At 33.9% G+C, this 27,552-nt stretch overlaps 3 protein-coding genes across 5 annotated transcripts; 1 reads left to right on the top strand and 2 right to left on the bottom strand.

Moving 5' to 3' along the window:
* The first annotated feature begins 3,709 nt into the window (after positions 1–3,709).
* Positions 3,710–7,461, top strand: LOC147279444 (S-adenosyl-L-methionine-dependent methyltransferases superfamily protein). Of its 2 annotated transcripts, none has more exons than XM_086250460.1 (8): positions 3,710–4,003; positions 4,220–4,323; positions 4,524–4,631; positions 4,876–4,960; positions 5,510–5,703; positions 5,821–5,932; positions 6,655–6,762; positions 7,118–7,461. In XM_086250460.1, exons 1-8 carry the CDS (start codon positions 3,830–3,832, stop codon positions 7,256–7,258), a joined length of 1,026 nt encoding a protein of 341 aa, XP_086106586.1. In that variant the 5' UTR covers positions 3,710–3,829; the 3' UTR covers positions 7,259–7,461. The 2 variants fall into 2 exon arrangements, with proteins under 2 accessions (XP_086106586.1, XP_086106585.1); XM_086250459.1 differs by having other exon boundaries at positions 3,714–4,003; positions 4,491–4,631.
* A 285-nt stretch (positions 7,462–7,746) lies between these two features.
* On the bottom strand, positions 7,747–11,785 carry UNE2 (Major facilitator superfamily protein). Its single transcript, XM_086250458.1, has 3 exons — positions 11,476–11,785; positions 9,044–9,795; positions 7,747–8,696 (listed from the first exon to the last, which is right to left on the bottom strand). The coding sequence occupies exons 1-3, from the start codon at positions 11,773–11,775 to the stop codon at positions 8,156–8,158; spliced, it is 1,593 nt and encodes a 530-aa protein (XP_086106584.1). The 5' UTR covers positions 11,776–11,785; the 3' UTR covers positions 7,747–8,155.
* An 11,219-nt stretch (positions 11,786–23,004) lies between these two features.
* Positions 23,005–25,069, bottom strand: LOC147279442 (uncharacterized). 2 transcript variants are annotated; one of them, XM_086251787.1, is made up of 2 exons: positions 23,891–25,069; positions 23,005–23,614 (listed from the first exon to the last, which is right to left on the bottom strand). In XM_086251787.1, exons 1-2 carry the CDS (start codon positions 24,539–24,541, stop codon positions 23,177–23,179), a joined length of 1,089 nt encoding a protein of 362 aa, XP_086107913.1. In that variant the 5' UTR covers positions 24,542–25,069; the 3' UTR covers positions 23,005–23,176. The 2 variants fall into 2 exon arrangements, with proteins under 2 accessions (XP_086107913.1, XP_086107912.1); XM_086251786.1 differs by having other exon boundaries at positions 23,005–25,069.
* Between the last annotated feature and the right edge of the window lie 2,483 nt (positions 25,070–27,552).

Genomic DNA, 27,552 nt, shown 5'->3' with positions numbered 1-27,552 from the left:
CAGCACAGCTGTCTATCACTCTAAATATATAATATACTATTAATTTGATCACTAATCCAAGTTCCAATTATGAAAACCATGCCATATGGCACTCATGATTAATTCTCTCTCTCTTTTATTTTTTTGCAATTGTGAATTTCATTCATGATTACTGACCCCCTCGTGCAATTTGACATTAACTACTTTGATTCTATTGGACATTTAACCATATACTTTTAAATGACTGATCACAATTGTTTTAGAATCGTGTAATGCATCTAATTATGACTCCAACCACATAATCACCTAATTAAACAGTTCTAATTTTATCCTTGCATGCACAGTGTGTAAGCGTATTAAGATTAAGGCTTGCGTCTTGTGGCAGGTGTCAACCATTCTCAATGTCTACGACATGTTATGTCAACTTCAACAAGTATTTATAGTTTTATTAATTATACATTTATTAGTCCAAATATTGAATTAGTGCTCAACAATCTTTCTCACGTAAAATCTGTTTTTTTTAAGGTGATTATAGTCGTATATTATAAATAGCAGAGATAGTCGAGATAGTCTAGATAGCCAACCTTCTTTAGAATAACTGTGTGTAATTCTTGTTAAGAGTATACGTAACTTACACATTAGTGACTCTAATAACATATTGATCAACATACATCTTAAAAAAATTAAATTATTAAATGGTGAGATTCATTAAGTATTATGCGAACAGCTCCTTGTATTGTTTCAAATTTTCGATGACGGTGTTGATCCAAAAAGAGAAATTGGAGAAAAGAAATAGTCATTGTCATCGAGTTGTGATTGATCGATTAACATGAAAGGGAAACAACAGTGACTGTTAATCATTCAAGGGGTAGGGAAGAAAAGATTTGATTAGATGAGAATAATGTAATAACTCAGGATAGTTTTCAATCAACTAATCAATTAAGAACGTTTCTGGGTCAAGGTTGATATGTCGGCAGGAGGTAGGATGAAAATCGACACTTGAAAATATTCTAATTAATCAACTCAAATTTGAGTCACTTCTTCAAATTTAAAAAGGCTTTATTACACTTTAGTTACCTGAAATTTGAGCTTAATTTCATTTCATCATTTAAAAAAAAAAATTATTTCAATTTACCACCTGAATTAAAAATTTGTTACAATGTACCACCTTTGGCTCATTTTGTTTATACTTTTGTTAAAAATCAGTGCCGGCCCTTAAGGGGAGCACCGAGTGCGACCGCCTAGGGCCCATAAAATTTTTTTATATTATATATATGTTAATATATATATATATATTTAAAAACAAATTTCTACTGTAAAACCAAAAAAAAAAAACAAAAACAAAGCTATAAGCCTACTTGCCTACAGAGGCCCAAATGGTCAAATCTATTATTAGTAGAAAGAACTACACGGAGGTCCAATGTTAATGATCAATTAATTCAATTAATGTAATTCAGATTTCAAAAAATAAAAGTCTAGAAACTTTAAATTTATGTCTGGCCTTTCATCCTTCTCTTTTCTTAAAGAAATAAGAAGCTTTACAGCGATACAGTCTTTACGTCTTCCGCTTTAGCAATAATGCTTTTGTTTCATTAAATAATAGATTTGAACAGTTAAAAATATATTAAGGTATTTTTGGGTTCTTGTTTAATTTAAAGAAGTTAACTGAATTAGATGACAATAAATTAAAAAATTGTTGTGTTAACTAAATTGGATAGTTGGATTTTATTGAAGCTAATAAAAAGAGTGTGATGTTGCTGCTATTTTTCTTTTGTCAATTTATCATAGCTAATTTGAAACTATTATTAATGATTTTGGTTTTAGAAATATTAGAAAAAGACCTTATGTTAATGAAAGTATTATAATACATTGATTCCAAATTGTCAATTATCAATTGTTTTACAAAAGTTTTTTTTTTTTTTCTACAACTAAAATTAGGGGTTTAATTTAGATTTCGCCCCTAGGCCTTCTAAAAGTCAGGACCGGCCCCGTTAAAAATAAGGGTGTTTTGGTCTTTTCAAGTCAATTTTTTATTGTCTCAAAGTATATAAAATGTAAAAAAACCATTTTCTTTTAACAATAGGAACTTCAAAAAGATCAAAACACTATTATTTTTAACAAAAATTTAGACAAAATTAGCCATAAGTGGTACATTGTAATAAATTTTTAATTCATGTGGTAAATTGAAACAATTTTTTTTTAAGTAGTGAAGTGAGATTGAACTTAAAGTTCAAGTGGTTAAAATGTAAAAAAGCCATTTGAAAATATTCGAATTAATCATCTTTGAGTAATTTCAAATGTGATCCCATTACATGCATTTTGAAGAAGTTACTCAAAGGTGACAAATGCCATCCTACATTAGCTATTTTACATTTGTCTTGGTCCTCAAAAAACAACCTTAATTAATTTTGTTGCTCTTTCTACTTGCCAAGCAGAGTATTATGTGTTTTTTTTGAGTCAAAGAATTTCATTCAACTAACAAGAAGCCATACACAGAGTCACGTTGAAGTTAATAGACCAACAAAAACATTTATTAGATCAAACGTAGTTGTTAGACTCTATCAAGCTGTAGATAATTAAATGTCAAAAGTTATACAAAATCTTTTTTTCTTTGTTTTTTTAGGGCAAAAGTTATACCAAATCTAGATAAAGGGGAAATGTTAATGTTGATGTTAAAAATTTTCAGATTTTTTCTTAAGTTCAATATTCATGTCAAGTTTATATCTCATTTGGGAGTGTTTTATCTTATTTTATCCAGGACTAGATTGGTGTGTGATGCTTATTTTTCGTAAAAATTATTAAGAGAATAATCATAATTTTGCTTGTGGGTGGTTGGGCTTTGAGGTGGGCTATAAATAGAAAATCTTCTTTTTCTCTGGGCCGGGCCGAGCTATAGCTTGCTCTAGCCCTCTCCAAATTTTGTATGTATGTCTGGCTTCTCTCATCGCTCTTCCCCTAACAGGGACCAAACAATTCATGAATTCAACATGTTTTTTGTTTTTGTTTTTTTTTTGGAAGAGAAAATTTGAAATTGGGACATCTCCTATATTGCAAAGAGATATATAACTAGATTAATAGTTAGTTGGCAACAATTCAAGAGGTTAAATATTCAGATTATCAATTTGAATCACACATTAAATAATAATTCATTTAATGAATCATTTAGATTGACAATTTAACAACGTAATACTTTTAAACTGTTGGATAAGAAAACACTTTTGTAGAACAAGTTAATACCTATTCTCCTAAGGAGGAGTCTAGCAGTGATACCTACTTAGGGGGTAATTTCCAATAATGTTAGTTGTCCCACATTTTTTCTCTCACATTTGTATCCCACTTGATGTGTCATTACTTTACTGGAATGATATTTCCTTTTTCTTTTTTAGGTTTTATTTTTTAATTTTTAGTGTCCAATGTATGAATGTCATGTAAGATGGTATGAAATTGTGGTATAAAAATGTGGCAAGTGTAGCATTACTGGGTAATTTCCCTACAATCTAACAGTGATTAAAAGCTATATATCTATTATAGTTTATTAATTTAAGCATATTTATAACAGTATAATTATAACAGTATATGTTATAATTATGACAAAAAAAAAAAAAAAAATTATCGTCTAAAAGACAAAAACCCGCCAAAGGAAGTTAGCGAGTGCTGTGCAGGCCTGCTAGGCCGTTATAAAATATCCGGAGATTGTCGGGACACGCGAATCATCTTCTTCCGCCAAAACTAAACGAATCTTGTTTTGTTGTATAATTATAAATTTATAATAATAATACTCACAAGTGGAAATTAAGAAGACTCAGAGCGTACACTCATTCACTAACACAACGAAACTCACACACAGCTTATGGCGACGGTTTTTGGCAACCTCTCCTCGGTGTTTCTTCTGAGTCAACTCGGTATCTCGAGGCCTCATTTCTTCAAGCTCAGGCCTTGTCCGCCGGTTATTTTCAAACGCTCTTTCGCAGCAAAATCAAACGGTCCAGTTTCTTCTGCCGCCGTCATCGAAACCACGCCAATCGTACGTTAGCTTCTTCTTTTCTTGCTCGTTTCTTCAATGTAATTACTTGAATCAATTCGCACAAGCGAAAATGGGAAACCCAATTTCAGGTGCTCTGTTTGGTTGCTGAGAAACGGCAGGAAAATAGAAAATTTTATAGCTTTTCTTTGCTTACTCTATTTCCCTCAATAAAGTCCTAAAATTGTTTGCTTCTATGTTGTTGCATCACAACAATAGGATCCAATTGTGGTTGAAAATGAGGCCAAACCCAGCAGCAACATTTTAGCTTGCCCTATATGCTTTGACCCATTATCATCGACCAGTGGTTCGGGCTTGTCCGTGTAAGTTGTTTCAATGAACCAACCAAAGCGTTAGAAAATGTTGCCTGCTTAATTATTCAGATTTTAATTGCATTGTATTTCTTAATTTTCTTTTACTTGCTTGTTGTTATTTCCATTTTTCATTGGTTAATTGGGGGAGTGGGCTTCTTGTTGTTTTTGATTTACAGTGAGTCTGCTTATGGGTCTAGTTTTCAATGTAGCACTTGTAAGAAGACTTACTTTGGGAATGAAACACATATTGACCTGACAGCAACAAGTAGCGCCAAGAACTATGGCGAATCACTGCCGCTTGCCACCGAGATTTTCAGGTATTGAAATTATATAGGTTTCAATTTTGGGACCCTTGTGTTATGTGGTATTCATACATCTCCACCATTGTGGTCAATTATTTAATTTTTTGTCCTCTATGGCATGGATAGAGCATGAACCTAGTTCAATTGATTGCATCTGCCACATTAGGTGCTTTCAAGCATTAGTAAAAGTACTTTCTAATGCCACATGGATATGTTGATTTGCATCTCTCCAATGTCTAGCGATTTTTTGTTGGATCAGGACTCCATTGGTATCATTCGTCTATGAGAGGGGCTGGCGTCAAGGCTTTACGATATGGGGTGGTTTTCCTGGCCCAGAGAAAGAGGTGAGATGATCAGCTTCTTTATATAACATTTCTTCCTTTCAAGGACCTACCAAATATTTTGCAGTCCAAGAAAAAAGGAACTTAACAACCTCCTTACAGCAATGTAACTTATACAATCTGTGGAAACTGGGAAGTGCTCTGCCAGATATACTTCATATAAAAGGGTCATTGGCGTATTGGACATTTCAAAGGAACAATATTAGTTTATTTTGTACATCTTATATATGAATATGAAGTAGTCTTCTGGTGTAATAATTTGTTGCGGGGGCTGATTTAGGATATATTATATGTAATAAAACTAAGAAGTTCCTACCACCAATGACCAATGGCAGACAATTGATTTTTTGAAAAAGAAGTGTAGAAAAAGTGCCCTATTCTGATCACTGCATGAAAAAATATATACCAGAAGTGTAGAAAAAGTGCTGCTGCTGCAAACCATGCAATGTGGTTCTTTGAAATGCTGAAAAATATAAATCATATATTTTTCGTTGTGTGCTTGATTTGTCATGCCAAAGGAGGTTGTTAACCGTGTTATAGTTTTGACTGCAGTTTGAGTTGATTAAGGATTTCTTAAAGCCGGTCTTGGGTGGAACCATCATTGATGCTAGCTGCGGGAGTGGGCTATTTTCTAGACTTTTCGCCAAGAGCGGATTGTTTTCTCTTGTTGTTGCTCTGGACTACTCAGAGAACATGTTGAAGGAGTGCTATGGATTCATTAAGCAGGAGGAGAACTTCCCCACAGAGTACATAATTTGGAATTTTCATTCAAATTTAAATGATAAAGCTACTTAGGGATCTTTCCGAAATTATTTGTTATTAATTTTGAAAATTTATGCCTGATTAAGATTGTTTTCTTTTAGGAACATAACTTTGGTCAGAGCAGATATTTCTAGGCTTCCATTTCCTACAAGTTCTGTTGATGCTGTGCATGCTGGTGCTGCCCTACACTGTTGGCCTTCACCATCAACAGCTGTAAGTATTCTTTATATATGGTGTTAAACTGTTAAACCTAATAATTCTGCTTGCTATCGGCATCTGTAAGGCTGACATCTTACATTTTCTTTCTATGTTTCGATACTGTGGTAGAGAAATTTGTTGGTAATTTCACATTTCCTCTTTCACTCCAGGTTATTTTTTATGTTTTATATATGTTCTATATGTTTGTAGAGGAAACACATGATTACTGTGAAAATTTTTTAAAGATATTAACGGAAAAATGAGAGGGGGATGACTGATGAGCTCTATTGGAATCATTTACTGCAACTACTTTGAGTGCGGATGCAGTTTGTAGTTATTTATCTCCAAATTAACACGGGTATTGGCTTCTTTAAGTTATTTTTCTGGCTTGTATAATTGTATTATCACAAAGAATTCAAATCTGAATTTTTCTGCACAAACATAGATCCCATTTTAAGGGAGACCATGGATTATTATTTGTTAATTGTGAAGTGTTGTTTCCAGTAGTCTATGAGAAGAACGGTCATGATGTGGAACATCCATGCATCTCAACTTTCATTACGAATATTATCTAATTTCTCTTGATTGTTAATTACAAATATCAGAATGAATGCCTGTGGGCACTTTTTGGTGTAGTAGCCCAAATGTTTTTATTTCTTGTAGAGCTAAATGTCTTTTTTTGGTTTTTTGTTTAACCAATATTTGCTCTGAGTAATTTGGTAGCTATGGTTTTGAAGGTTGCTGATATTAGTCGAGTTCTGCGACCTGGTGGGGTATTTGTTGCAACTACTTACATACTTGATGGGCCTTTGTCTTTTGTCCCAAATTTGAGGAATGTAACCCAGGTATACCTTTTCTACTCAGAACCTGCATGGCCCCAGTTTTGGGATTCTGCTCAATGTGCCTCATGGAGTGGATGGTTTGGGATTATCAATTTTATCTTACTGGGGTTTGATTTTTTTGTTTTGTTTTTGTTTCTGTTGTTCAAAATCATGGTTTTGTTTGAGCCTGTCAAAATTGTTCCAAGTCCATGGTTTTATCTTTTGTGAGACTATATAACAAGGGGAATGACTTTACAAACCCTAGAATAAATTTAATATGTACACATTGAATTAAGCTGTGCTTTAAAGGGTTTGGCTTCCATTCATCATATTATGTGTTGCCTGCCATCTGCAGCTTATGATTTGGCTTTTCTTGTAGGGTATAAGGCAAATATCAGGCAGCCAAATCTTCCTATCTGAAGGTGAATTAGAAGATCTCTGCAAAGCATGTGGGCTAGTTGGTTTTACATGCGTGAGGAATAGGCGTTTTGTGATGATCTCTGCTACAAAACCCAGTTAATCAAGCATTCTTTTGCCACAAGGATCTCCCGAGCTTGTATAGGATTGTATAGGGAGTAGGCATTTGAATCTGATTCTATGAAAGTATGTAATAAAGAAACAGTAATAGTATACATACCAAAAGATTGATACAGGGTATCTTAATTGTTAAAAATAAATGAGGTTCAAAATGTTATAATATAAAATAAAAACACGATTTCATCAGTTTTTTTGTCTGTATCTCATCAGTTAGTATCCAAAATAATATTATATGAGTCGAATTTTTAGTAAAAAAAACTGAACAAGTTATGATCAGATGTTATTAATCAAAACTCCTCAGGCTAAATCCGACTGCCGATGAACTTAAAATACAATCTAAATAAAGCCAAACCCAGAAATGTGGAATCTTCACTGCTAGGACATTTCGTATGTAACTGATTATATAGTCTCCTTTAACATGTATGTGGGACACACCACATAACAATAAGATCTACATGTTGTGAAAGAAAATATATATAACAAGTCTCATAGAATAATGTTTCTTAATTGACATCTCATTATTGAAGTGTTGTCAGTATAATGTCGTGGTAAAATACAAAGATTTCTCCCTACTAAGGGTCTGTAAACACATAATCACAATAGAACTGGCAACGAAACCAAGACCTATTCTATTCTCCTAAATTCTTCAGTTGGTTAGTATTGGAGAAGCCTTTTATGCCCGTTTCCGGTGCGTGTAATTTCTTGTTGAAGGTCAAAACAGGATGGATATATTGTTTCTGTACATTTATGATGTTTGGATGTGCTTGAATGGAGTTGTAATGTTCAGTCGAATTCTGAAAAGTCTGTGGTGGTCTACAGCAATAAGAGCTCAGAGTTATCTAATGCTTTGTGGACGTTGAGCCATTTTCTGCTTGCAAGATTACTCTGGGCTCGAATTGGAGAATGTTAACTGGCGGTACAGTAATGTCTGTTCATCATCATCATCATCAGCATCAGCATCAACACCATCCTCACCCTCATAGTCCATTTCAATGACAGTTCTATCATTCACATAAGGTTCTCTTGACTCAGGAAACTGAACACGTGAATTTCCTCCTCCTGTATGTGAATTTTCTAATTCTACTTGTTGCATCTCTGATTCTATTAAAACTTCCATCCGAGCCCGCTCCCTGTCTCTTGGGTAGGTGCAATATAGGAATGAGTAGATAACACAACAGAGAGCCATTGGAATTCCTATTGCTGTGTACAGTGCTTTTGCCAACGATGAAGCATTCCCTCTATCTGTGGCAATCTTTTCAGATAAAGTGGATCCTTCAGGAATTGGTTTATAACCATAAATGTGCTGAGCCAATATCCCAACAACTGGAGGAGCGAATGATGAGAGTATGGACTCAAAAGATCTGTCCAAAGCATATACATTTGTTCGGGCTTTCTCAGGAACTATCTCCGCAAAAATTGGACTGCATGGGGCCATTTCATCAAATTTAACACATTAGTCATGTTTTTTGTTTTCCATGATAATAAAGTGGCATTAAAAACCAGATACCCCTGCACCCCCTTTTCTCATAGCATGGAAAATACGTCTATAATTTGATTTTTCTTGATATGGAAATAACTATAAAATCTAGCAAATAACGTTGTTGCCACAGTTTTTCTGGTTACTTCTGATGCCACTATTGTATATGAGCCTTCCAATTCTTCAGATACTAAACTAATACATTTATTCAAAAACTAAAAGCCTAATGACATTATTAGATGAATCATGCATACTTTAGATGTGGTGTAAGTGGAAGTTTTAGAGACTTACTTGTTTGCAGCTGGAGCATTCCAAGATATTAAGAATCCCATGATGAACAAGACTAAACCATGGATGACAGCTGTAGATGGATCATCGGGCAATACAAGCAGAAGAATTGCTGCAAGAGGGATGAAAGATGCCGAGCTTATCTGTGCTAGAATTATCCTTCCAGCATTTGGCAGATGCATGGAAAGGATATCCCCCATTTTACCTCCAAAGAGGCCTCCAAGGGAACTACCAATCACAAACAATGCAATGAGGAAAGCGGATTGCCCATGAGAGAAGCCAGTAAGTTCCAACCACATGGGTGCGAATGACAATGCTGACCAGGGAAATGAACCAGTAACACCCTGTGCCACAACAATCTGGAAAGAAGGAATTTTAATAACTGACTTGGATTCTTGGGCCAGTTCCTTGACTTCTGACCACAAGGAATTACTAGAATTCTGATTGCTATCTTTTGTTCCACCATCTGGAAAGTGAGGATCAGTGGCATAGAGACGGACTAAAACACCAACTATAACACTGATTAGTCCAACAATATGAAAGGAAATCCTCCAACCAGGGATGCCCATGAATGTTAATGGAGCTATCAATATTGAACAAAGGCCGCCAATTATTGAACCAAGGTTGCCAGTTAGTTGAAGCCATCCAAAAGCTGTACCTCGGCTGCTGTCATCAGTTGAGTCAGCTACAAGGGACTGCATAGCGGGAGCAACTAGAGCAAGGCCAATACCATTCAGAGCTCTGGATATAGCCACCTAATCAGTAAGAACTTCAAAGTGAATAGAAAAAGCTGGAATGCTAAAAATAATGATACTTCTCTCTTTTTTCTTTGAAAACTTTAGTATTCACCTTTATTAAAAATTAAGTTCAAATTGATAATTTGGAAAATGAACACTATAATAAATTAACTCATGCATGGTCCTTAATTGGTTCTTTCATTCCTGATTTGATAGGGAAGGTATTAGAGGCTGAATAGAAGTGAAACTGTCAAATTCTCTTAAGCATGGCAGTAAGGCAAGTAGCACTTAGGGGCATCATTTTAAAAAAGGATAAAACTAAAGGGAGTGGAAAACATCTGTTCATTTTATCTTTCAGAAACTTTCGTGATGAATCCACTTTTACTTTGTCAAATATATACAAATATGAACCACATAATTAAACTTCCACCAAATTTCAAATTCCGTGCAAGCTCCAATCTTTTTTCATTTACCCCCCTATCCCCCATATATTTTAGCTACTCACAGAATACATCCATTGCTTCTAGACTGCTAATAGAGTAGTAATTTCAACTGCACCTTTAATTCAAGTATTGAATCCATGAATTTTGTCATCACCAAACTTAACCGTCTTCTAGTTTATGGGGTATCCTCATTAAAGTATCTGCTTGAGAGGTCAAATATATCCGGAAACAAAAGAAATTGAAATTTATTCATAAAAACTACTCAATTGTGCTCAAATCAAGCTTTTATATCAACCACAGGTAACGTAAACAGTTCATTTTGCTATCAACTAAAGCAACAAAGAAACTTAATATTTGTCCTCCTTTTCTTTTCCTCCCCTAATCTTTTCAAGCAGTTCTCCACTTACGACTATCAAAGAACATGCTACAAGTCCACGTCAATATTCCCGAACTCTTTCCTTTTGAGTTAGATTATTCTTCTCTTAGACTAGAATTTCAAGCATTTATATACTCTCTCAACATTTCCCCTAGCAACTCAAATTTCCACTACTAAATTCAGAGAAGAACCCATAATTACTATAAACAGCAATCTAATGGACAACAGTCAACTCTATCAAATTAAAGTTTTTAAAAACAACCCAATTGGCAACTTGGAGAATATCAGATTGGGGGGGAAGATTAGAATTAGAGATGGATAGAAAAGCAAGGATATGGGCTCGTGTGAGTAGGAAACAAAAAATATGTATTCTAGTTCTATCATCAGCTATGGGTTCGAATCTAAGAGAAATTTTCGAGAATGTTTGCTACCCTGAAATTTTCTTGTCTTTCCTGAATGATAAGGAGAAAAAAAAAAAAAAAAAAAAGGGACAAAAGAAAATGCCATTTTGGAGTTTTAATTGAAATGACAATCAGAAACGATCATCTAATGAAGGCACTAACTTTCTGTTTGGTAACCAATAAAAATCAGAAAAGAAAAGAGATAAAAATTCATGGTCATATGAATTTTCCGCTAAATTCATCCAAGAAAAACAAATCAGCCGCATCCAACTACACCAAATTGAAACCATATGACTAAGATATAGCTTGAATTTTCCAGTCGTTATAACTCAAAACAACAAAGAACACAAGACCCAGAATTCCACATTCCCAATTCGTTTCCTTTTTCGTTTCCCAAGCAACCAAACAAAAGTTTATACACAAAAAAATGAAAAAGAAAAAGAAAACCGAAATGGGGTAATGTAGACTAAGAAAATACCTCAAAAAAAGTGGAGGAAAATGCGACGAGAAAAGTGGCGGCGGCCCAGAGAAAGGCGCCAAGAGCGATGACGTGGGCTCGGTTGTGACGCACGGCGAGGTAGGCGGCTATGGGGTAGCAGGAGGACTGCACAATAGACCTGAAGAGAGTAAGCGAGCCGAGCCCAGTTGGGTCGGTGTGGAGAGCCGCACCCACCTCCTTGTACACACCGGGCAGGAGAGACTCGTCCGCTCGCTCCATGATTCCGGCCAAGTTCACCAGCACCAGCGTCGCAGTCTCCGCCTTCAGCTTCATCTTCATCTTCTTTGGGTTTTGTGTGTGTTTCTTCTTCGGTGTTGTCAACTCTGTGTTTTGTGGTCTAGTCCACTATGGGGTGGAGGGTCAGTGACACGTGGAGGCCTTTGAGGGGATGGGTTTTGCCAGCAAGGAAGGCCGCGTCTGCTGGTCTTTGGCGGGCTTCAGCTGCTTGACCGTTTCTTATGCAAATCCAAAACCAAACCCATAAACTTGTGAAAAGCCTTTAAAAACTTATACAAAGACAAAAAATGTACCGAAAAGTATAACTACATAGCATGTAAGGCCCAAGGAGTTTTGCAAAGACTTGACCAACAAAAAAAAAAAAAGGAGTTTTTGCAATATATTTTTCTTAACTTAGCAATTATATTCAGACAAAAAAAAATATATATATATATATATTTTTTTTTTCTTTGGTGAATGGATCTTTCATTAAGCAAACATGAAGCCCAAAGAAAAAGCAAGAAGACCACAAAGAAAATGGGGGGAGCCCAAACAAGCATGCTCGAGAACAACATAACATAGTAAAGAGAAAAAAGATAAAATTACTTGTATTATTTATACTTTTTTGAGTTGGAAGAAAGAGGTCGAATTTGGGTGCATTGTAAGTAATTCTACGACCCTTTCGATTGGGCTACCCAATAATTACAATATTATTTATACTTAAAATTGAAAAGAAAAAGAGCTCTTTGTGTAATGTATTACTCTCCAATATTTTGACCCAATTAAATCCGTCCCACCCTCTGTCTCTATTACCAGGTAGCATTCAAAGATTTGTCAATTCTGATTTGTGCAATTCAACTAACCAGAGTGGTCCTCTTTAATTTTAATGAAAACTTTCTAGCACTTGATTCTTTGGTTAATCTCTAGGTCTCTACATTCCATATGAATTGTGTAGATTGACCAACCAAAATAACACATAATATAACAAAAAATAACATTCAAATATTATGGAATATGCAAAAACTATCTAGTCTCAACTTTTTACACAACAAATTTTAACAACTTTATTAACATTTGTCATTTGTGTAAAGAAAACTGTCACAATTGACTCTCTCATGGAGTATATGATTTCATTGATGACTTGATCCTGCAAACTAACACGTGTACACATCCTATGCTGTGAAAATTTCGATAGGATTAAAGTTCAGCCCACCCCATTTTAAATTTCTGGGTCGTAACTGCGTGATAGCACAGTGGTGAGAAAAGTACGGTTACAACTACGCTGCTGGGGATGCAAAGAGCAGAGGGGCCAAGACTCAAGAGGCATGAGAAAGACCAAAAGTGTGAGCACCAGACATAATCTCCATGGGGACTAGTGAAAGCACCCATAATCATATGCATCTCTCTCTCCCTTTCACACACAAACAACAGAGACAGAGACCCAGACAGCCCCGGCCCCCACCAGCCTACTACTATTTCCCACGTGGACGTAACATCTCGCCGTACACGTGTACGGCCTTCCTTCTTTCCCGCTTCCATCCCAATCTCGAGCGCGTTCGACGCCTCCGATTGCGTTTTCTCCTTTGCCATTTACAAACGTGCGAAGAACCAAGATGAAGTGGTCCTGACGTCGTTTTCTGCGTCACATGCCTGTGATTAAACGAATGCTAATAATTCTTTTGTCTTCTTTTATTCACCTAATTAAACTAAATTTTCTGACACAGTTCTAATAATTTGTTATTTATTGGATGGTTAATCACAAGAAAAATTCCATTTTTTTTTTTTTATGATATTAAGAAGTTATGCACTTATGCTGTTATCTGACTTAGTTCTATTGTTAAGTTCAAGTGTTGGACATCATTAGTTGGAATGAATATATTATTACTGTATTCAAAATTTTTATTGTATAAAGCTATTTTAATTTGGTGAAAGAATCCAATTGCATCAATAATTTTCTCAAAACAAGTCATGCAATAATTAAGAACAAGAATACCGTATGAATTGACAAGATATTCTTTTCATGGAAAAAAATTACTTGTATTCTCCTTTTTTGCCTTTTCTTCAATTTTTAATCGATCAAAATAGTGTAGCAAAACAAAAGGCATGATAAGACTAGATATCAATCGAGCTAATGAAAGCCTGGAAATGCAAAGGAAAGATTCTGGGAATCCACCAAAAAGTAAGGGGGAAGTCTCAATTCAAACTTTTTTAGATTACTATTATTATTGTAAACTAGATCATTTAAAAGAATATAGACAAATGTAAGATGTGAATAAATGAGAGCAATTCTAGCTCTGTTGTGGAATCAATGTAAAATGCAGAATTTGTGCCAAATGTGAAAGTATTCAAACAATCTCCAGCATTTGAACGCTAAATACTCTTTCACATTCTATACGAATTCTATATTTTACAACAAATAATTTTCACATGAAAAGTATTAGCAAAAGAAATGAAAAACATGCAAACCCACAAGTATCAACTATCAACAAGTTACAATCATCACACCCGCATCCAACCATTTCTACGATAATTAATTTTTGTTCAAATAAGCTTTTGGGATTAGCTCAAACGGTAACGGTGAGTGGGAATTAGGATTAGGATTAGACTAAGTTCAGAGTTCAATTCCCTTCAATATAACAAAAAAAAAATCAGTTCAACCCGCGGCATGTTCAAAAAAGAATGATCGAGGGGCTGGCTCGGACACCGAGGACTCGGGCGGACATTTCATATATCTTCATCTACATTCTACAATAATCAATCACACTCATCGACACATAGCTCGCAGAAAACCTACAGTTGCTTCGTGGATGCAAAAGTTTGCACTATTCAAATGTGTAAGGTTCAAACATTAACGAAACTTTTTTTAAGAGAATTCAAACTCGTTAGGTAGGTAGAGTAAGGCGCATGCATGTTACTCATGATATACTCCAAATTAAAACGGTAGGAGATGGAATAATGTATATAGATTTATATATATTACTATGTATAAACGCTGTGGAAGAGACATAACATCTGAGTTGTAGGTGGCTGAGCTGGCTGGGTGGCAACGACCCTGTAGCTGCATCTTGTAGCATTCATAAGAGAAATGTATATAGATAGATAGTGGGGAACATGTGGGGTTCATGAAAACTACTTCAAACCAGTTGAGGCAGACATGGATAGTGTCTCCATGTCGATCTGCAGTGAAACCTACGTACTCAAACCCCGCCAATTAATTTTTTTGAACTACTTCTATTATACATGCATACCTTCTCAGATCGTTTTAATTAAGCACTCAAATCTCTCTCTCTCTCTCTCTCTCTCTCTCTCTCTCTCTCTCTCTCTCTCTCTCTCTCTCTCTCTCTCTCTCTCTCTCTCTCTCTCTCTCTCTCTCTCTCGCAGTAGCTAGATTGCCAAAAAAGTTTAATGTTTTTTGGACCAATTAATTTCAATTGTGCAACCTGTTGTATATATAGCATGAACTTTAATATTTTATGGTATTGTTGTATTTGTATAGAGATATGCTAGTTATTTTTTTAATTTTTATTTTTTTTCAATATTCTCTTTTATTATTTTTATTTCACAGTATAGTGTGTTATGATCAAAACCATTCAGTTTTTAGAGAATCATTTAAGGTCATCGTATTTTTGCAAAAAAATAATCAAATCGAAAATCATTTGATTATATAATTGTTGTTGTGTCTGTTTTGTTTTGACCACCGCTTATTAATTTGATAATAATGGTCAAATAATTTTCAATTTAGTTGATTTTATAGAGATAATATTTAAATAGTGATATAAAAAATTAATGGTTCCGAAAATGAAAAATTAAAGGAGAAGGTAGCTAGATTAATTGAAAAATGAAGCTAGTAGTCTTCTTTTGTATATGGACCTTATAATATGTGGAAATGTAAGAATCGTTGTCCCTGCTTGTTAGGTGGGATAAGGGGTGGGACTGGACCATTTTAATTAGTCCAATCACATATTTTGGAAAATCAAAATAGAGTCAGAATTTGGATTAAAAATAGTCTAATTACATATTCTAATACACGAGATAAATTGTATAAACTAATAAGTGGGGATTAACTTATTCTAAAATAAGTAGTACGTTATAAAGACATTAACTATTATTCTAACATTTTTTACCATGATTTTTCAATATTTTATTTATTCATATTAAGGTTTATTTTATGCCTTAATTTTAGTAACCTAAAAGTTGTTATATCATGTGTTATATTTATTGGTAATCTCCAATTCAAAAATTTTTTTTTATGGTATTTGTTTGACTGTTGATTTTTGTTTTAGTTATTGTTCTTTTGCTTCTGCTGGTCTTCCCCACAGCAGTCATCTACTCCTGTTAGTGTACAATTAGTTGAAACCTTCTAGAGCCAAAGAAGGGTCAAGGGTGCGACCAAACTCAATACATATGTGGAGAATAATCTCGACAGTAACTATAAAAATATAATATTAATGCAGAAGAATTATTGCAACAGGGATATACGTACAATTGGGATTTGAATTAATTCTTAAACATACTTTTCTATAAGTAGGCGACTTCGGCCTACCTGCTTACCTAATGGAAAGTTGGAGTAGCCAATATGTGGCTTTACTCAGTTTAGGTGTTGTTTCCGAGGATGGACTTTTCTCTAGTGGGCTACCTGACTGTATCAGGAAAGACCGAAAGAGACATAACTAAGATGCCAATTCCTACATATATATATAGCTTAGGAAATTAGGAATTGGGTATGTGCTTTAGTGATATTCATTGTATATATAGCTTGTGTATCTCATCATAAACATAATAAAGTATAGTTTATAAAATTTATTCTGTATTATAATTTAATGATTGAATATATCTATATATATATATGCCCATTTAGATGCAGACATCTGCACATTTGCATTTAGCGCCGAGCACTTGGTGCATTGCTCGACAGTTATAAAAAACATGCTATTGAGTACTCGGTGACATGTTCGCACGTCTGATCATCTACACATGATCAAATCTATATACAGATAAATAGATATATATATATGAGATAATTACAGATTTGATTCACTTATTTTATAACTAGTTCAATTATGATCCACGACTTTTTTTTAATTTCAGTTTTAGTCAACTAATTGTTCCACTTGTTCAATAAAGGTTCAAATTTATTATCTCAAATTTGTCCCGCCTTTTACCCTATTAAATCTTAGCCAAATATATACTTGTTTTAAAGCTATGTGTCTCCTCTTTACAATCATATAAAGATAATTGGTCTCAAAGTAAGGTACCTGAAACTACCAATTTTTCCTAAAAATTTTTCAAATTTTTCAGATTTTTCAAACTTCACCAAATTTCAATTCTCTTTTATTCTAATACCCCAAATTGGTTCTTATGACTAAAAAATGATAAAATATAACTTATACTTCAATTATAATTGAAGAAAACACAACAAAAATGATTTAAAATCATAACTTAAAAAAAATCGTGAACCAAAATTGAACTTAAAAAAAATCATGGACTAAAATTAAACTATGTATAGAATAAGTGAACTAAATTTATAATTTCCTCGTGTATATATATATAATATGTAAAGCATGCATCTATTTAAATTTCGGGTTTATATAGGGTGCTTAGCCCCTCCGCTAACTGCTACACAAGGTCCCAAACCCTATTCTAGTATACCTTTATAAGCTGCATACAGCATACCAACTAATTTTCAAAGGGAATTCCAGTGGTACCACTCGATCTGCTTAGACTTTATTTGTCAGTCAGTCTAGGGTATCGTTAGTTATGATGTAGGGAGTTTAGTAGCTTCGCAAATAGTATTAGTTAATAAAAGTTATTGAAAATGTGCATAGGATCAAATATGAGTATGAATAAAGAACCCATATTGGTATATGTGGTTCTAATCTCAGTTTTTGGACTTGTTTTGATACCACATGTGATTTAGTTAGAGTAGGCAATTCAGGTATTTGTTAATTAATTTTATATTAAATATTTAAATTTATATAACTCAATTTAGTTTATTTGCATATTTAACTTAACCATAACATTTATAAATTTTATTAATTATATTAGAGAAAACTGAATCAACTTTCGACCTAATTAGTCTTATTCTAACTCTTATTTCACTTCCCATCATCACTTGAGTTAATCTTAAAAACTTTAACACTTAAAAATCTTAAGAGTAAAATTCCACATTAGAAATTTATTATTAACCACTTTATCTTGGCTATAAGTCGATATATTATGAGGCTTACCCTTTTAAGTCCAAAATTATAAGGCAACGACGGTCCAACATCGCTGGCTGGCGGGTTGCAACAGCAGTTCCAGTCTAAGCCACGAGTTGTTAGTTGGAGTCCTCAAAGACCAACTTACGTCATCATACAATCTTCTGCCGTCATGGATTGCGTATACCCAAACATGCACAAACGACAAGGAATAAAATAAAAAACTTGTTTTAATAGTTTTTGACTTTTTGGTGAGAAAAATTGTTTATTAGTTTCCAAAAGAAAAATAGTTAAGAGGAAAAGAGGCTCTTAACAGATCGAACAAGTCGAAAAGGAATCAGCACCATCTGATATAAAGTCTCTTATGAATGATTGACTCTTGATAACCAAAAAACTAAAAAGAAAAAAAATGATGATTAATTCTTATTCGTATATGAGGATTAAGCTTATAGGAGGGTTAAAGTAGTCTCTCTCTCTTGGCGTGCAAAGACACACAAATCCCAATAAGCTTATAATTCAACCTTAAGCCTGATTCATGCACATTGTTTTTCCTCGGAATCCATCGTGTCTTTTTTTTTTCTCAGTAATCTAGGGCATAGTTAGCAGAGTTAATCACACTTACATTTCTTGAAATTTATTATCTTTTCACTTACATCTCTTGAGGTTTTAATAATTATACATACACCCCCTGAAGTTTTAAAACTATTACATATAACCCCTATAAGAGACAAAAATAAATAAATAAAAAAGAAAATATTCCTATTGAGGTTGGACCTTACATCTTGAGTAATCTTATTAAACTATTTAATCCCTTAGCATGTTTTTTCGCATAATTTCTTATCATTTTTTGTTACTATAGGGGGTTATATGCAACAGTTTTGAAACCTCAAGGGGTGTATGTGTAATTATTGAAATCTCAGGGGGTGTATGTGAAAAGATGATAAACCTTAGGAGGTGTAAGTGTAATTAACTCATAGTTAGTATCTAGTCCCAATTATGACTACTAATATTATAAGAGAAATATTATCTACCTTTTTTAATTCACTTTCTTTATTGATATTATCTTTTATTATCCATTCCACAATGTAATATATAATCGTTATCAAATAAATAAATAGTGAATTAAATTATTATCAAAATTATATGTTTATTTTATCACAGTTATATAATCAAACGATTTTCGATTTAGTTGATTTTTTATAGAGATAATCTTCATGGTTTGATCTAAAAAATGAACAGTTTCGATTATGAATTTACACTTTAAAATTAGAATAATAAAAGAGAATGTCGGTGAAAAATGTGGATTTGAGAAAGTGGATAGCATTCCTCGATCATATTATAAAACTAATTAAGAACCACAACCAGACAGAATAAAAGGTAAATATAAAATAAATTTCCAATGTTTCTAAATTAGTCTAATTTGGTAACTTTTTAACACATTACACATGAGCCTCTGCTTTCTAATTTTGTATGCACACAAATTAAAACTTGGCTTTTTCAGGGATAAAAAAACAGTAATGCTACACTTACCACATTTTTATACCACAATTTCATACCATCTTACATGGCATTCATACATTGGACACTACAAATTAAAAAATAAAACCTAAAAAAGAAAAAGGAAATACTCTTCCAATAAAGTAATGACACATCAGGTGGGATACAAATGTGGGAAAAAAAATGTGGGACAACTAGCATTATTGATAAAAAAATCATTTGTGGAGCTTGTAATTCTAATGACTAAAAACAGTCACTGATTCACCCCACATGGAGTTGATTAGTTTGATTTATTAATTTTCATTAAATACCTTTTGATAAAAAAATAAATTAGTTAATATTAAAAGGGCACTTTGCAGATTTTACAATAATAAAAAAAATTAAATTTTAAATTTATTTCATTTATGTAACGCTTGCATTTGAGAATTTGTTGTTGTAGGGTGAAGGGAGATCTGAGGGCAGTGTGTGTGTCACGTGAGGCTGAGGTCGATCTGATGAGCTGAGGACAAGTGAGTGAAAAGGCAAATAGGTAGAGAGATATGGTGAAGTGAAGCACATCATTGCTAATACCATGTTATTCTCTGGCATGGGCCATGAGCCACCATAATTCCAAACAAGACGAGTCACATGTCACCACACATCCTCTCCATATGTCCTCCTCAATCCTCATGATATTGCAAAATCCAAAATCCCATGTCTAATATAATTATCTCTCATCCTCATCATCATAATTTTCTAAGAGGATTATTATTAATTTTGTCATCGAGTCTCCCTAATTCAAATACTTCTACATTTCTAAAAGCTAGCTGTCAAATTAATTAGTCCGGCCGCAAATAATAAAACTAGTTGTATCAACATTATTGATCGCACATCTCTCATAATTAAAATAGAATCCATATGGGAGTCACAATTAAGTAGCTAGGTTACACCTCATTGAGGAATAATGCTGGAGGGATCAACTTAGTTGAGCATATGATATGGTTGTTGGTTAGTACTTATTCCATATACACATATTAATGTAATTATATGGTAATAGATAAATTAACAATCATATCATTAGGTTAGAAATTGTGATCCTTCTAACATTTTTTTTGTCAGAGATATTGTTTTAGTATTGGGAGTTTATGTGTTGTGAGAATTGTGTTTAATTAGACACAAATTTGAAATGTTGGAATAAATTGAGACGTACGAAGTAAATCTTTATATGGTAAGTAAATGTTGTATATTTAGTATTACTCATTTACAAAGTAAGTCTATTCCTCACCAAAGTTCCAAACTCAGAATATAGGTATAACCGTATAACTCAATATGATCTTGATTTTCTCTTTATTTTGACTGTCCAAATTATTAGGTTAATGGATAATTAACCAACACAAAGAGAGAATCCAAATTCGAATTAATATCATTGACTTTTGCATAGATATTTACATACCACTACTAATCCATGCATGATATTTACATTGCGCGCAACTTCTAAGCGGTTTGATCAATGAAGTGAGACTTACACAGAAGTCTCAATTGTTGAATTGACGTGTGTGGTTCACATGCCCGTTATATTTAACTACTCCCCTGGGGAAAAAATTAACCTAGCTATAATATATAGCGATACGAGTTCATTTAGTATTCCATCAGATATCTTTAAGAGATAATTAGATTCAGGTTTTTTAAAAAAATTATTTTTAGATAGAGATCGAAAATGTTTTAAAATTTATTAAAAAATTATTTTAATTCATAATAATTTATAAAAAAATCATTTTAATGTATAATAAAGTTCTTTTAATTTATAAGAAAAATCTTTTAATTTATAATAAAATCTTTCTCCGATTTGAAGGGTATTTCCCCTCATAGGGTGTAGAGTGGGTTTTATAGAGGCTGTATGTTAGCCCAAAATCTTGAAGTTAAAATCTAATATAAAGCCGTCAAAAAAGAAAAATAAAAGGATTTAATTAAAAACCTTAAATCACTACCGGTTTTAGCTTAAGAAAAACTCATAACATGAACTAAACTCTAAGTCTCCCTATGTTTTATTTTAAAATTGGAGAAAGTTTTTTGTAATGAAGTATAAGAGCTAGCATATGTGCCATCACATTATTGGATTGGAATACCAAATCAGCCATATCATGTTACATGGACGTTTCTCTCTTCTGTATTCCCTAGTTAATGGTTTTCATTTGTTAACTATATAATGCGTTGTTAATTTTTCTCCAATGCAGGATGCATTGAAACGGTCTTTCACATCGCTTATTTTTTATGCATATGAATCTTGCAGCAGAAAATACCTCAATATATTATATCAACTAGTAAGTTTCTAGGGTGACTCTAAAAAAAAATAAAAAATCTTAGGGTTAGCCTCTTTATCTCTAATCTCTCTATTATTTCTTATCTTTCTACCCTCCCTATTTAGTTAAATTACTGTTTATATATGGGTTCTTAATTACTAAAATTGAAAACCCTAAAGAATCTAGTTTTTATAACGTATCTAGCTAATCTAAAAGTAATAGGAGAGGGATTTTATTTACCCGAAAAGGGGTAGAAATTGCAGTAATGAGCATATAAAGATTAAAGACTAGCTAGTGATCGAGGACTCTTTCATGATCTATCTACTTTATGATTGCGCGCGGCAGGTAAGGATTCCCCAAATCTTGCCACCAACAGCTCCATCATTTCATCTATATTGTTTCTAAAGTGCAAGAGCTAGAGATCATATTACACAAACCATGAAACAACCATAATCCATAATCCTTAGTTTGTAAATTGTAAAAGCTACAAATGAAGGTAAAAAGATCTAGCCAATTAAAGTGGAAAGAAACATACAAAAACCAATTAAGAACTACAATGCAATTAGAGATCATATACCAATTAATTAAGAAGCGTTACAAGGACAAGGACCTTTGGGTAGTACCCATAAGGCTATAAGGCTAGGTCTACACAATCCCTTCTCAACTACTTGATCCTTTCCTATGGACAAGGACCTTTGGGTAATACCCATATGTACGTACTAAGTTCAAGCAAAACTCATAATTTTTGTTTGTTAAACAATTTATTATATTATACATTTATACTATCAAATTTTGATCAATTACAACCATGTGGAACATATATAATTTTAGTACGTAACGGTACTAATTAATTGATTAATGAATAATATATACTTATCATGCATGAATGCATAGATTATATATATAACTTGTCAAATTATCTACTAAAAAAATATTATTCATCCTAAATAAATATAAGATCGATAAACGCTAACTATTCGCATAGCATTGGCTTCGTGAAGTCATTTCTTAATTTATTCGAGAAGGCAATTTGCCTATATTCTGATTCTATATTTTTATATATATTATATAAAGTAACCAAAGCACATAAACTAACCACATAATTAAAGACTTTAAGAAGAAAAATAGGAATGAATATATACTTGTAAGTTGTAATACAATAAATTAAAGAAAAAAAGTACCAATATTTCTGTAATCATACCCTCTTTAATCCGATCGAGCTACGTATTGAAGAAGCTATGATATAATATATGATACCTAGCTATATATCTACATATATAATATAATTAAACTACCATGATGGCTCATTATATATTTTCATAGGTTAAGTCATTATAATAGATTCATAATGAACCCGAAAAATTTATAATCATGCTGCAAAATGATTAAGTGGTGACTAATAAGGTTAATTAAGAACAGAATTATGCTGCTAATTAACTTCTCCATAATTATCACCACCACCATGGCCATCACGGCCACCTTCTCTTGAAGCTAGTCTGAAGGACAAATCCATGAGTCAACCGTGGGTTCAGTACCTCTAGTAGTAGAAACAATGTTATTGTTCATCTCCAAACACTTGTCTGCAGGGTGAAACTGATGATGATCCGATGAAGAAGAAGCTGCATAGTTAATAGTGCTGTTTGATGATCTTGATGAAATATTAATATTCCCATCCAACGGCCTCAAGTGGTCCACTAGTACTGATGATCTCCCATCGTTGGATCCAACTCCAGTACTGGATCTCCAGCTACCACCATCATCATATTCATGATCATGATCCGTACTCCTCAAAGGTAGTACTGTATGATCCACTGAAGCTGCAGCTACATGATTGTTCACACTACTGTATCCATGGCTCATACCCAATTGATCTCCAAAGTTGGACACATGATGATCAATTGATGAAGAGTGGAATGGAGGTGGTGGCTGCTGCTGTGGATTAAGAGACTGATGAAATGTGAGAATTGGGTTGTTTTGCATGTTGTTGAGCATGTCATGGTGATGTTGATGTTGATGATGATGATGATGATGATAAGGCAACTGTTTGGGAACAAGGCCTTGTTGTTGATGCTGATGACTTGAATTGATGATGAAATTGTTGTTCATGTTATTAGTATTAATACTAGTAGTAGTAGCATCAACCATGGTACTATTGCTCAACATTAATGAAGATGAAGAGTTTGAAAGAAATGGCTGGTGGAGGACCTTTTGAGGCGAAGGACGTAAAGGGTAGAGAGGTCCCAAGGCAGAGCCGAAGATATCGAGCCTGCTGCGAGAAAACGGCGACGTTGACGACCCCGGAAATGGCGGTGCCGGGATCCCGGTGAACTCCTGCACCATTGCTCGGAAATTCGATGTGTCGGTGGTCAGCACAGTGGTCGGTGCCCTCCTTGAAGCTCTGGTTCTCTTCTTTGAGTTTCTGGCTGCTGATGATGAAACTCCTCGAGCTTGCTTGGTTTCCTCTTGGGCTGCTGTCCGTGACTGAATCGATGATGATGGACCCGGTAGTGCTGATGAGATGGGTTCGGATCTTGGGCCGGATGATGATCTGGGTCCTGTTGTGGTGTCTAGGTTGAGGAAGAAATTGGGATTTGATGATGATGGGTTTGGTGGTTGGGATTGAGACAATGCGTGGAGATAATTGGATGAAAGATCAAAAAGTGTATTTGGTTGGTGGTGGTGTTGGTGGTTTTCGTAATGAGAAAGCAGCGGAGGGTGTGAATCCGCGGACGAGCCAATAAAACGGGTTGGATCAGAGTTGAAGAAAATGGGTTGTGAGTTAATGTCTTGGTCTTGAATTTCTTGATCATCACCACCACTTGAAGATTGCATACTTCCACTGTTACCAGAATCCATAGCTGCTTGCTATCTAGAGCTTAATTGGAAATTATGAGACCTCAAGGGAGATCAATTAAAGAAGATGGTGATGAGAGAGAGAGGGGACAATTATGAGGGTACTGAAAAAGGAGGGATATGAAGTGAAGGAATAGAGTGAATGATATGTATGTATATATGTCTCTCTCTCTCTGTCTCTAGCTAAGAACAGCTTTTTTAAGAGAGAAGGAATATTATATCTTTGAAGCTCTGGATCTGAAAATGGAAGCAAATCTTTTCCTTGTCTTGATCAGTTGGAGGTGGCAGCCAAAGTTACTATTAAAAGAAGAGAGAATATTGTAACTGTGTGTATGGCTAGATCTTATGATGACTACTATGTGAAAGCAAGCCTGAATAGATAGAAGAGGGAGAGGAGGCTGATCTCTTTTTGTTTCTTTTCTCTCTTTTTTTTTTTTCTTTGTTTTTCTTTTGGGTTCTGATGAGATCAGGGAGGGTACTTCTTTTTGCTTCTTTTTTGTTGTGAGGGGGGGTGCTAGGGTTTCAGAGAAGCAAAAGAGAAATGGAAGAGGAAAGGTTATTTATTTAAGCCTTTCTATCTGCTTGGGGATCATCAGAGACAAAGGAGGCCTAAAAAAACTTAGAGAAGGATCCATTTGGTCCATCTCTAGAGGAGAGTGCAAGAGGGGGTCAGGGTGGGGTCGCCATTGGAGTAGGAAAAAAAAGGTGCGGTGGCTGGCAACGGGTCAAACTCAAAGTGAATGAGAGAGAGAGAGAGAGAGAGAGAGGGTTGGCCAAGCTAAGATGTTATACATGAATGTGAAAGCTATGAAGAAAGCGATATTATGAAAGTTAAAGGTTGGAAATATTATATAATACAAAATACCCAAAAAGAAAAATTAGTTTAATTAATAAATTTTTTAAAAGTGAAATGAAATGAAAGAAGCAGAAAGAAAATAGAAATTAACAAGTACATTCATAAAGGAAAGAGGTTGGCTAACAACTAAATTGGGTTAAACTAGAAGGGAGCGAAACCACTACCTCCTCCTCTAGACTCTCAGGCTTAGTTTCTCTCTAGACTAGTCTCTACAAGCTAGCTAGGAATAGTATTCACCATTTTGAAGTTTCTCCTTTTGCCTATTGAAGAAGTTTCTCCCTCATGTTTACACAGTACAGTTTGAAATAAAATTTTAGGAGACTTTGTATACGTACGTACGTTGCCAGCTGGGAAAATAAAAATTGACAATATGGCAGACAAGCTTAATTTGGTATTATAATACTGTATAATGGAAATTACTGTACGTAATATAGTGAAAGTTACAATAAAAAAGAGAAAAAGTAGGATGCGAGAAAGAAAAAAAAGGTAAGTGACTTACTGTAGATATTCTACCTCAGCCATTGACCAAGTCCAAACTTTGAAACAAAAGTCCAAGTTATAATTGAGTTACTGAAGAAATCTTTTACCTTCCTTGGTAAGTAGACAACAATAATGTTGTAAACCCAAAGTTCTACCGCATTTTGATATTCAAAAAAATTAAGAAACTAAGAAGGAATTAAGGATATGGTAGAACAAACAGGAAATAGGGAGCAAGTAGACTAGTAGAGGAAGTCTTTTCCTAATTAAAAAGAAGAGAAAGAAATTGAGATCTTCTTCAGTAATTACCATTTTAATTTTGTTTTGACCCAATGAAACCTAATTTAACGATGATAAATGAAGTAAGAATACCAACTACACCTTTATTAATTTCACTTATATTCTTTTAATTTTAGAAGAACTAAAAATGGTTGGCACATATGGGTGGATGCATACTCACAAAAATGCTCAACCAATGTGAGGATGATGGGTCGATCAATAGAGCAAGGAGGCCTTAAGGGTAGGTGAAGTAGGCAATCATCTCGGGTGCTTAAAAATTTTATAGATCTCTTATATACTTAGATACTATAGATATGATAGTCTCAAATACTGTACATGAAGGGTTGATAGCCCCATTTTTATGATTCACCTTGGAACACCTGAATGTTAGGGCCATCCCTGCAACAAAGTAGCGCAAAATTCCCATCTTAGTACTATTCACTTTTCAATAGAAAAACAAATTTCTGAATAGAAATACTCTACTGTGATGTTAAAATTATGATATTTTCAAATTTAAAAACTTTCAAATGTAGCGAACAAAAAATTAAGAAGAAGGAAAAGTTTTGGTTTTTTTAAGTTTTTTTCTTTTATCTATTTCTTTATTTGGGAGGAGGGGGGATCGAACTTGAATGCGGAGGACAAATTTTACCCTCTTTCTAACTTGGCTATCCCAACAATTGCCTTTTTTTTTTTATAATCTTTAGGGTATGTTTTCCCAAATATATATATATATATACAAAAAGTTGGTCGGTTTTAAAAGTTCTGAATTATATTCGCTATGTACATGATTATAGAAGAAAAAAATACATGCATATACCCCAAACTTCCCATTATCTTTGATATCCAATATTATCCAGTAGGACCAGTACTATATTGTTCCCTCTAATGTATATAAGTTTTCTCTCAAATTTTAACAAGAGCTTTTAAACTTGCATGATTAGGTGCTTAGTGCCTTTAATTAAATAACTCGCTTTAGAAAAGCATATCAATTCAATATATATTCACCTTGAAAGCTAATTAAGGCCATGCATATAAATTGAAGTTCTAACACATTTTTAATACTTTAATCAATACTTGGTTATACAGAACCTTTCGTATATGACATTACTGCTTACCTGATTAAAATAAGAGAATATCCCAAAATAAAATAATTATGTGGTGTAGAGGATCACGTCCTTGTCAATATTGTACACAATAATTTTATTCTCTTGAATGGCTATTGGCCTGCCCTATTTACAAAATCAAATCCTAGAGCTTGCGTCTTCCATGCCCATACGGAATATATATATATATATATATGTTACATGTTATTTTGTAATGATGTTGCAGTCTCAAATCTCAATTGTACCATTTCAGTTGCTGCCATTCATACCTTTCCTTCTTGTTTGCATGTGATTTGAAT

This window comes from Dryas octopetala, chromosome 7, assembly GCF_963921425.1.
Source record: "Dryas octopetala chromosome 7, drDryOcto1.1, whole genome shotgun sequence".
In the NCBI taxonomy this organism is placed as follows: domain Eukaryota; kingdom Viridiplantae; phylum Streptophyta; class Magnoliopsida; order Rosales; family Rosaceae; genus Dryas; species Dryas octopetala.
This window is presented reverse-complemented; position numbering and strand designations above follow the sequence as displayed.